Source organism: Notamacropus eugenii, chromosome 7 (genome assembly GCF_028372415.1).
Source record: "Notamacropus eugenii isolate mMacEug1 chromosome 7, mMacEug1.pri_v2, whole genome shotgun sequence".
NCBI classification, from domain to species: Eukaryota; Metazoa; Chordata; class Mammalia; order Diprotodontia; family Macropodidae; genus Notamacropus; species Notamacropus eugenii.
In genome coordinates, this window is record NC_092878.1 from 154,142,195 (window position 1) to 154,154,512 (window position 12,318).

Genomic DNA, 12,318 nt, shown 5'->3' on the forward strand with positions numbered 1-12,318 from the left:
TAGAAACAAGGCGTTTATCCCCGAGATTACCTGTAAAAATTCTTTCCCAATTTACTACATCCCTACGAATTTTGGTTGCATTGGGTTTGGTTGTGCAAAACTTTTTGGTTTGATGTAATCAAAATTATCCATTTTGCATTTCATAATGCTTTCTATCTCTTCTTTAGTCAAAAATTCTTCCCTTCTCCATAAATCTGATACATACACTATTCCTTGCTCCTCTAGTTTGTCCATGGTATCAATCTTTATACCTATATCATGTACCCACTTAGACTTTATTCTTTCGTACGGTGTCAGGCATGGGTGTATGCCTAGTTTCTGCCATACTGTTATCCATTTTTTCCCAGCAATTTTTGTCAAACAGTGAGTTCTTATCCCAGAAGCTGGGGTCCTTGGGTTTATCAAACACGAGGTTGCTATATTCCTTGCCTACTGTGTCTTGAGTGCCTAGTATATTCTACTTGTCTCCCCTTCTGTTTTTTTGCCAGTACCAAGTGGTTTTGATAATTGCTGCTTTATAATACAATTTGAGATCTGGTAGTGCTAGGCCACCTTCCCTAGCATTTCTTTTCATTAGTCTCTTTGATATTCTGGACCTTTTATTATTCCAGATGAATTCTGATATTATTTTATCCAGCTCTAGAAAATAATTATCTGATAGTTTAATTGTTATGGCATTAAATAAGTAAATTAATTTAGGTAGAATTGTCATTTTTATTATATTAACTTGGCCTACCCATGAGCAACTGATATTTTTCCACTTACTTAGATCTGATTTTACTTGTGCAAAAAGTATCTTGTAATTGTGTTCATACAGTCCCTGGGTTTGTTTTGGCAGGTAAACTCCCAAGTATTTTATAGTGTCTACCCTAGCTTTAAATGGGATTTCTCTTTCTATTTCTTGATGTTGGACTTTGTTGTTAATATATAGGAATGCAGAAGATTTGTAACCTGCAATTTTGGAAAGTTGTTTATTATTTCAAGTAGTTTTTTACTTGAATCTCTGGGATTCTCTAAGTATTCATCATATCATCTGAAAAGAGTGATAACTTAGTTTTTTCTTTGCCTATTCTTATTCCTTCAATTTTTTTTATCTTGTCTAATTGCTGCACCTAATATTTCTAGTAGCATATTGAATAATAGTGGTGATAACGGACATCCTTGTTTTGCCCCTGATCTTATTGGAAATGTATCTAGCTTATCTCCATTGCATATAATTCTTGCTGAAGGTTTTAGGTAGATACTGCTTATTATTTTGTGGAAAGTTTCCTTTATTCTTATGTTCTCCAGTGTTTTTAATGGGAATGGGTGTTGTATTTTGTCGAAAGCTTTTTCTGCATCTATTGAGATAATCATATGGTTTTTGTTAGTTTTGTTGTTGATATGATCAATAATGCTATTAGTTTTCCTAATATTGAACCAGCCCTGCATTCCTGGTATGAATCCTACCTGATGCTTATTCTCGTGATAAGATGCTGTATTCATTTTGCTAAAATCTTATTTAAAATTTTTACATCTATGTTTATTAGAGAAATGGGTCTATAATTTTCTTTCTCTGTTTTGGCTCTTCCTGGTTTAGGTATCAAAACCATATTTGTGTCATAGAAAGAATTTGGGAAGACTCCTTCTTCCCCAATTTTCAAAAATAGTCTATATAGTATTGGAATTAACTGTTTTTTAAATGTTTGATAGAATTTATTTGTAAATCCATCTGGCCCTGGAGATTTTTTCCTAGGGAGTTCATTGATGGCTTGCTCAATTTCTCTTTCTGAAATGGGTTGTTTAAGTATTCAACTTCCTCTTCTGTTAATCTGGGCAATTTATATTTTTTAAAATACTCATCCACCTCATTTAGATTATCGAATTTGTGGGCATAAAGTTGGGCAAAGTAATTTCTAATTATTGTTTTAATTTCCTCCTCATTGGAGATGAGTTCACTCCTTTCATTTTTGATATTAGTAATTTGATTTTCTTTCTTTTTTTAATCAAATTGACCAAAGGTTTATCAATTTTATTAGTTTTTTCATAAAACCAACTATTGGTTTTATTTATTAATTCAACAGTTTTCTTAATTTCAATTTTATTAATCTCCCCTTTGGTTTTCAGTATTTTTAATTTGATATTTACTTGGGGATTTTCAGTTTGTTCTTTTTCTAGCTTTTTCAGCTGCATGCCCAAGTCATTGATCTCCTCTTTCTCTATTTTATTTATGTAGGCATTCAAAGATATAAAATTTCCCCTAAGAACTGCTTTTGCAGTATCCCATAAGATTTGGTAGGTTGTCTCATTATTGTCATTTTCTTGAATGAAGTTGTTGATTGTTTCTATGATTTCTTCTTTAGCCCACTCCTTCTTTAGGATTAGATTATTTACTTTCCAATTGATTTTTGGTTTATCTTTCCATGGCCTTTTATTGCATGTAATTTTTATTGCATTATGATCTGAGAAGAATGCATTGATTATCTCTGCCTTTCTGCACTGGATTGTGAGGTTTTTATGTCCTAGTATATGGTCAGTTTTTGTATACGTACCATGTACCGCTGAGAAAAAGATATATTCCTTTCTATTCCCATTCAATTTTCTTCAGAGATCTACAGTATCTACCTTATCCAGAGTTTTATTTGCCTCCTTAACCTCTTTCTTGTTTATTTTGAGGTTGGATTTATCAAGTTCAGAGAGGGGGAGGTTGAGGTCCCTGAGTAGTATACTTTTGCTGTCAATTTCTTCCTTCAACTCCCCCAACCTCTCCTCTAAGAATATGGATGCTATACCACTTGGAGCACACATGTTTAGTAATGATATTGCTTCATTGTCTATGGTGCCTTTTAGCAGAATATAGTTTTCATCCTTATCTCTTTTGATTAGATCTATTTCTGCTTTTGATTTTTCTGAGATTAGGATTGCTACTCCTGCTTTTCTTACATCAGCTGAAACATAATATGTTCTGCTCCAACCTTTGACCTTTATCTTGTGTGTATTCCCTCATTTCAAATGTGTTTCTTGTAAACAACATATTGTTGGATTATGGCTTTTATTCCATTCTGCTATCCATTTCTGCTTTATGGGAGAGTTCATTCCATTCACATTCACAGTTATGATTACAATCTGTGTATTTCCCTCCATCCTCTTTCCCACCATTTGTGCTTTTATCTCTCCTGTCTCCCATCCCCTCCTCAATAGTTTTCACTTTTCACCGCCACCTTCTGCAGCCTTCCCTTCCTTCTTTTAGCCTCCTTCCCTTTTACTCCCCTTTACCCTTACTATTTCTTCCCTCCCTTTTAGCTTCCCTTCCCTTTCTTCCCCTTTCCCCTCCTACTGCCTGTAGAGCTACTTAGGATTATATACTTGAGTTTATTGTTCCCTCCTTGAACGAAATAAGATGAGAGTACCTCTCAAACAATGCTCATCTCCCTCCCCTCTTTCCCTCTATTATAATTTTGTACTTCTTCCTGTGATGTAATTTACCATTTTCTGCTTCCTCCTTTTCACACATCCTGTTACAATCCCTTCACATACTTAAATCATATTTTTAACATGACATCATTTACTTTATATCCATTCCCTCTATGTTTATCCCTTTTATATTTCATAATAGATGCATAATTCTCAAGATTAACAGGTATCATCTCCTCTTATAGGGAGGTAAACAGTTTGCTCAAATTGCATAACAAGTTTTTTGGTTTGTTTTTCTCCCCCTCCCCTACCTCTCATTTACCTTTTTATGCCTCTCTTGAGACCTGCGTTTGAAGATCGAATTTTCTATTAAATTCTGGCATTTTTGTCAGGAAGGTCCGGAAATTCCTTACTTTGTTGAATGACCATCTCCTTGCCCGAAATGTTATGCTGAACTTTTCTGGATAGTTGATCCTTGGTTGTAGTCCCAACTCCTTTGCCTTATGGAGTATTGGATTCCAATTCCTTCTATTTTTTAATGTAGAAACTGCAAGGTCCTGTGTGATCCTGACTGCAGCTCCGTGATATTTGAATTGTTTCTTTCTGGCTGTCTGTAGTATTTTCTCCTTCATTTGATAGTTCTGGAATTTGGAAATGTTATTTCTTGGGGTTTTGAGTTTGGGATCCCTTTTGGGAAGTGAACAGTTGATTCTTTCGATGACTATTTTGTCCTCTGGATCTAGAACTCCTGGGCAATTTTCCTGGAAGATATTGTCCAGACTCTTTTTTTTCATCGTGGCTTTCTTGCAGGCCAATAATTCTTAAATTTTCTTTCCTGGATCTATTTTCCAGGTCAGTTGTTTTTCCAATTAGATATTTTACATTTCCTTCTATCTTTTCTTTCTCTAGATTTTGTCTGACTGATTCTTGCTGTCTCGTCAAGTCATTAGTTTCTACTTGCCCAATTCTAATCTTTATCAAATTGTTTTCTTCAGTTAACTTTTGTATCTCCTTTTCCATCTGTCTAATTTTTCCTTTTAAGGAGTTGTTTTCTCCAGTTAATTTTTGCACTTCCTTTTCCATTTGTTCCATTTTCCTTTTTAAAGAGATGTTCTCTTTAGTGAATTCTTTTTTTATACTTTTAAAATCATTGGCCAGTTTTTCTTCTATTTCCTTCTTCAGCTGTTCCAGGAGAGCTGTTTGTGCATGCGAGCAGTTCATAGTCCCTTCTGAATTTTCAGATGGAAGTACAGTCTCACTAGTGACCTCTTTGGTATTTGTGTTTTGGTCCTTGTCCCCATAGAAAGATTCTATGGTTTTTTGCCCTTCTTTTGCTTTTTCTTGTTCATGATGTTGATTGTGTGTTGTGGTTTCTGGTTCTTTCAGTTAGAAGCTGCAGAACTTGGTGTTGAGCTGAATTCTGTGAAAAAGCTAAGAGCAGGTTTTTGTTTTGTGCTTCCTGGATCAGCCCTGGGGTTAATTTGTTAAGCATGGGGGGAGGGGTAGTCTGGTCAAGAGAGATTGCCTCAGCTGAACTGAGGCAAAGGCAAGCTCAAGGGATGGTGATCACAGTTGCCCTATTGTCTTCCCATTTCCCTTGGAGTGCTGAGGTACGGCTAGATCCTAGTGGGAGTTTCCAACACTCCTGGGGCTCCTCTCCTGGCACTGAGGCTTGCCTGGGTCCTAGTGTGAGTTTCCTCCATCTTGGGTCCCCTTTATTTCTGGTTTGCCTCTGCCACAGTAGGAGGAATCCCCCTTAACTATTTTTCTAGCCTCAGGTTTTATGAGACTATTTGCCTCCTCTGCTGTTCCCACTGATCCAGGATTTTTCTGGGGAAATATTTTGTGGTTCTTTCAAGGTCATCAAGAGGGGAAGAGAGAACACTTACTGATCCCTCCACTATCCTGGCTCCCAGAAGTTCAAGTAGGTGACTTACAGACATCTAATCCTTGGACTGAAAGTCTCAGGAGCTGCTGCGCTGATATCTGGTGCTCAGTGACTGTCACTTGCTTGGCTCTATTGGTCTCTCACCTGGGCTGGCTGGCTGTCTGCCTGCTGCTGTCTCAGGTTTCCCAAGGCCCTCCCACTCTGCTGGGCTAGAAGCACTGCACTGTGCACTGTGGGCTCCTCCCCTGTGGAACAGATCCTTCCCTTGGACCTTCCAGTCTGTCCTGGGCTTTGAATCTGCCATAATCTGTCTCCTATTGGATTCTGCACCTCCAAAATTTGATCAGATTGTCTTTTTAGAGGTATCTGAAGGAGTTTGTGTAAGAACTTAGGTGAGTAGTTGCTCTCACTCTGCCATCTTGGCTCCGCCCCCTTGTTCTTGAGTTTTTACAAATCACTGTTAAGTTGGTGTTTTTGTAGTCAACAATTCAGTCTTTGATAATGGCTTAGTTATGGCATTATTCAATTGTTTAATCCCAAAGGTCCATGTCTGTGGATCAAGGATTTGTCATTTGTTAGTTTTTGAAAGGCAAAGAGTTTCAGATCTACAGTCTTAGCCACTAGGTCAAACTTTTTGTCTTTCATATTTGATTGGTGCTAAATTTCTGCAGTCTTCAGTAATGTGTGGTATACATGTTCTGTAATTTTTTTGCATAATCTCCCTTGTTCAGTAAGTCCAGGCTCCTTGAGGGTAACATGAAAAGCCTTTTTCATCTCATGGAAATTTGCCCTTATGATAAAAAAATATATCATTTGGAGTAAATGAGTAAAAAAATCTTACTGTACACCAAGGAAAGATAGTGACAAAAGAGTTTGATCTTGAATCCAGAAGTCAAACTGAGGCAATGGTTCTGAACAAATATGTTGTAGATCTTCAGGAAAGATACATTAAGCTATCCATAAGAAAGGTGTGACTGGAGACAACTAAAGATTACTAGCATCCTGAAAGCAAAACTCTTTGTCGAGAATATATTGAAAACAGCCAATGCCTATGCAATACTAATCTTAACATGCAATTTCAGATTTGTAAAATGGACCTTAACAGATTTGGAAAGTACCCTAACATCAACCTGTACAATGTTAATGAAACACAGGGTTTATCACCCTAAGACAGCTATGGAAATAATACTTTCTGGTAAAAAGGGAGGAAGCAAATTGACAACATATTCTCTGTGATAAGTAGGTTGAAAATGTACAGAACTTTCAGGTGTAACTGCATCAAGAAATGGTAAAGTCTGACATTAGCTGCATGCCAATAATTTTGTCTAATGCACCCAAAAGCTATTTTCATGTAGATGGTGCCTATGATAATAATTATGATACAAGAGTAAAATTCAAAGGCTCCTTGAGGAATATGTCCGCTTGAACTCATCCTCCTCCTTCTCATTTTCTTTACCCCCTTCTTCCTCCTGTGTCTCCATTTCTTTTTCTTTTCGTTATGGTTATTATCTTCATAGAAACATGTCCACAAATTAATTGTGCACATTATTTCCCTTCTCACAGTTCCTATGACTGTCTTCTTGATGATCCTTTTGAACATGATTGGCCCAAGCTCCCAGAACTACCAGGAATCAACTATTCTATGGATGAACAATGCCGCTTTGATTTTGGTGTTGGATACAAAATGTGTACTGCAGTAAGTCACCCAAAGTAATATTAAAACTTAAAAGACAAAATCTGTGCACCTAGTTCTGATTAGATGAGTTGTTCTGAATGAACATTCCTCATATGAATTGATTTCTACTGTGGCAGAAAGTGATTGGGCTCAGAACCACAGAGACTTAGAAAGAAAGGGAATGAAGAGGTAAAAGAAAAAACACATTTTTTTCCTGTATCAGACACCTCTGTGAGGAAGTCCAATTCTGTTTATTGCTTTTCTTCAAGTTTAAGAGAAGTGATTGATAGAACTACAGGAAAAAGGAGTAGTTAACCTTGATGATTTCACATAGACTCCTTAAAGTCCATCTTTCTTTTTTACATTTAAATCAGAATTTGGCCAGTTCCTTTATCTTACTTTAGAATGTAGTCTTACCAGAAATAATTGAGAAATATTCTACTTGCCTTTGTCTCAGTCTTGTCAGGAAGGGAAGTTTCATGAGCAAAGATAAGCTTGTTGGAGGAAAACTCCCAAGTGCAAGACATGGTAGTGAGGAAGGGAGAGTTATCTTAAAGCTTCATGCCCTTGTTAACTAATGTGTGTAAATCTGCATTTTATCTATAGAGTTGGGGAAAAGGTCATGTATATATGTGTGCATATATATGTACCTACATTTGTGTGTATGTATAGCACTTGTCTCTCTTGTTTACACACAAATATATATGTGCATGTTTTCTGCTTATCAGTCTAGCATTTTAGGAATGGTACTCAATATATCTGGAATGAGAATACTTGAGTTTGGTCTGATATTTTTTCATACATGAGAATAGGCAATTAGCTTTATTTCTCTGAGCTTCATTTTCCTCATCTATAAATAATATTTTTTGTTATTGCATAGGATGACGGGGAGGAAAGGTCTTTGTAAATGATGGAACATTTACAGGGTGTCCCAGAAATTCTAGTTCAATTTTAAGCTCTTCAGGAGTAAAATTTATATTTTATCCTAGAGGCAATTGGGAACCAGTGAAGATTTTTGAGCAGGGGAGGTCAGACACGTGCTTTAGGAAGATTGTTTTGGTACTTGTGGGGTAGATGGATTGGAGAGAGGAGAGACTGGAGAGACTTTAAGGTATTTAAAGGTTAAAACTGTACTAAGACTTTTGGGACACCCTGTATAAATACACTTCTCTCTCTATAGATCTAAATCAATCAGTCTGTCTGTCTATCTCTCTATCTCTCTGTCTATCTATCTATCTTCTATAGAAGCCTGTGTTTGTGCGTACCTATATTTAAGTTGTTAAATACCAAATTCCATATTAGGAAAATATGGTGGAAATAACTTCCTCACCTAAGAATTCTCTATATCATTGAAATCACAGTACAGTCCCTATCTCTATAGATACCTCTCAAATAATATACCTTTCAAATAGAATGGTCCCATTTCTGTTTCATTGAACTGAATGAAAATACACGATTACTATTATAATTATTAACTTAGTTCTTATTTATAGGGACTCAATGGAATCATTTTGATTGAAACTTTTTCTTACCTAAAATTTACATGATAATAGTCACTGTCTCCTTGCTAGAGCTTAACATTGTGAATTTAACCATATTAAAAATAATGACATAATATTATAGATTTAGAGATGGAAAGGACCTTGAAAGCAAGCTCCTCATTTTACAGATGAGGAAACAGAGGCCCAGAGATATATAGTGACTTTCCTTTATATCAGTAGAGAAAGTAATTAAGCATGATTAGTTGAGTAATCATAAGATTAAAAATTGATTAATTTGACATTTATTTATTTAGCAGTTTATCAATATATTTTAGATAACCTAAATTTATTTATTTGGGAATTACATAAGTCATCATTCATTCTATGTAAAGCATACTACAATTTTTGCTAATGAACTAAAATATAAACAAGAAACATGGTATGAGGTAGACATAAAACTTACTGTTGTTGAATCTTATATTGCCTACAATGTCATTTAAGCATTTTGCTCTATTTTGCAGTTCCGAACCTTTGACCCATGTAAACAGCTATGGTGTAGCCATCCTGATAATCCCTATTTCTGTAAGACTAAGAAAGGACCCCCACTTGATGGGACTGAATGTGCCCCTGGGAAAGTGAGTTTATTATATATCTTTTAAACTTTAACCTTAAAATGTACTGGTGTGTATTTGTATAAAGGTGAGTGACAAGTTATAGAGAATATATCCCTTTCTTTTCCCTACTTTACTGGCAAGTCTAAATAACCATTGGTGTTTCAGATTGCAATGCAATTAGACTTCATGTTAAAATTCAAAGTACTAACTCCTTTAATGCAACTTGTGCCCTCTTAGTGAGTTTGAAATAACTTTCTGGGCTCTTCCTTCTGAAGATTTCTAGGCATTGATGTTTTGTAACCCTATACAGAAGAAGTGCTTGCTTTATTGGGAAAGCTGCCTAGAGTGTCTTAAACCTTGAAGGGATATAAGTTGGACTACTTAGACCATTCTGGTCAACAGGCAGACTATACTACTAACAGAAATATATATATATCCTTAAACAAACAAAAAAGCCATATTGAGATCTCCATTTGATAGACCTTATATACATTAGCAGTAAAATAATTTTGAGTCATTTTTTCCAATTGTGTCTTACTCTTTGTGACTGCATTAGGGTTTTTTGTTGTTTTTTTTTTCATTTTGTTTTTGTGGCAGAGATACTGGAGTGATTCACCATTTCATGCTCCAGCTCATTTTATAGCTGAGGAAATTGAGGCAAATAGAGCTAAGTGACTCTCTCAGGGTCACATAGCTAGTAAGTGTGTGAGGTCCCATTTGAATTCATGAAGAGGAGCCTTTCTGACTCCAGGCTTGGCATTCTATCTACTGCACCTCCTAGCTATTCCAATAAAATAATGTACATTGACAGTGAATTTTTTTCCCTGATGTCTTTGGTCTTGCTAAGACACCTTCTTCACACCTCTTTCTTCACTTTACCAAAGAAACTGCTTTACTTATAGCTCCATGCAGTTGCTAAAATGAATTCCCAGAACACAAGTTCACTCCCCTTCTCAATAAACTCCAGTGGCTCCCCAATACCTCTAGAATTGATTACAGATCCCTTCCCAACCTGGCTCCAACCTATCTTTCCAGCCTTATGATAAATTGCTTCCCTTGTTGTATTCCTGACCCAGGCAAACTGGCCTTGCTGTGGTTTATACAAGACATTCCATCCCCAGATCTCTGTGACTTATCACCAGCAGTGCCCCAGACCAGGAATTTATTCCTTTTTCACTTTGTTCTCTTCTGGGTTTATATAAAATGTCACCTCCTACATGAGACTTTTAATGAACTGCTTATACTCCCTCCATTACCATTAATATGTTTTCTATATACGTATATATACATGTGTATTTGGTATTTGTGTATACATGTGTGTGCATATATAATACATAACATGTTATATATTATTTAAGATATAGTGAATATATAAATTATATCATTATTTTAATTTTGTTTACTATTAATTATTATGTTTAATATATTAACTATATGACATATTATATAATATAACCCATCTCCCAGCACTTAACACGGTGTCTGGCACTTGACTAGCACTTAATAAAAATTTACAGATGGATTGACTGAGAGCTCACAGCTCACATTTTATTCACATAGGCATCTTTTTCTTTTCCAAATTTATTTATTTATTCGTTTGTTTTCAATTTTCAACAATCACTTCCATAAGTTGTAAATTTTCTCCCCCTCCTTCTCCCCTCATTCCTAAAGATGGTGTGCAATCTTATATGGGCTCTACATGTACATTCCTGTTAAATAAAAATATTTTCATATTATTCATGTTGCATGGAAGAATTAAAATGAATGGGAGAAAGCATGAGTAAAACTAAACAAAAGCAAACATAACAAAAGAGGAAATAATCTGCTTCATTCTACATTCTGACTCCATAGTTCTTTGGATGTGGATGACATTTGCCTCAAAGAGTCCTTTGGGAATGTTCTCCTGGTTCTCCTTTCACTCAGCATCAGTTCATATTAGTCTTTCCAGGTTTTGCTGAAGTCTTCCTGTTCATCATTTCTTCTAACACTATAGTATTCTGTTACATTCATATACCACAACTTGTTCAGCCATTCCCCAATTGATGGGCATTCCCTCAATTTCCAGTTTTTGGCCACCACACAATGAAGTGCTATAAATATTTTTGAACATGTGGGTCCTTTTTCCATTTTTGTGATCTCTTTGGAATATATCCCTAGAAGCTGTGTTGCTGGATCAAAAGGCATGCACATTTTTATGGCCCTTTGGGCATAGTTCCAAATTGCTGTCCAGGATGGTTGGATCAGCTCACAGGTCTACCAACAATTGGCTTTTTTTGTGCAAAACCTTTTCAATTTAATGTAATAAATATTATCCATTTTGCATTTTATAACGTTCTCTGTGTCTTGTTTGGTCATAAATTCCTCCATTCTCCATAAATTTGACAAAGAAACTATTCCTTGCTCCCCCAATTTATTTATAGTATGAACGTTTACACCTAGATCATCTACCCATTTGGACTTAATTTTGGTGTACCGTGTCAGATGTTGGCCTATACTCAGTTTCTGCCACACTATTTTCCAGTTTTCCCAGCAGTTTTTGTCAAACAGAGAGTTCTTATCCCAGAAGCAGGAGTCCCTGGGTTTATCAAACAGTAGACTGCTATAGTCATTAACTACTGTGTCATGTGTACCCAACCTATTCCTCTGATCTACCCCTATATTTCTTAGCCAATACCAAGTGGTTTTGATGATAGGCATCTTTTTTTTAAGAAAGACCAGCATTCCAAAGTCCAAACTTCAAAAGTAAAAGATTTCAGAGTTGATGCTTTATTTTAAAATAAAAGCTTTCTGGTGGGATGTCTCTAACCAGGAAGCTCTCCTAGAAAACCTGAATGGTAATCCATCCTGTTCCAGTTCTTACCCATGGGGAGTTTGGCAGTTCACTTAATCTTTCTGAGATGAAGTCTTTTAACCTTCCTGATAAGATTGTTTTAAGACTCAAAACAGATAGAGTGTGTGAGAAAGGGTTTTGAAAATAAAAGTCTTTACAGATAGAATTTATTATTGTTGTTATGGAAATCAATATATGCCACTGCTACTATTATTTTAAAGGACATAAATCTTGCCTTTGGGAGAGCTCCAAAACTGTGGTTGATGACATACACGAGAGAGGGTAGAATCAGATCATCTCTTATTCGAGTGCCCTGGGTGACCCCACATTCTGGCTGGTCGTGATATACTCCCACTTTAGTGTGGACTCGATGACTGTTAGAGTTGGGATAAGAGCATTCTCTGGAATCTCTTCTCACTGCTCCATAAACTTCTAAA

The 12,318-nt window shown here is 36.0% G+C and overlaps 1 protein-coding gene across 2 annotated transcripts in view; it reads left to right on the forward strand.

Annotated features, from left to right (window-relative positions):
• The window catches only part of ADAMTS3 (ADAM metallopeptidase with thrombospondin type 1 motif 3), a 294,819-nt gene that overhangs the window by 233,863 nt on the left and 48,638 nt on the right, over positions 1 to 12,318 (forward strand). For both annotated transcript variants that reach the window (XM_072624390.1, XM_072624391.1), the window contains 2 exons: positions 6,845 to 6,977; positions 8,959 to 9,072. In XM_072624390.1, coding sequence (XP_072480491.1) covers positions 6,845 to 6,977; positions 8,959 to 9,072 — 247 coding nt within the window. The remainder of the gene's footprint in view (positions 1 to 6,844; positions 6,978 to 8,958; positions 9,073 to 12,318) is intronic.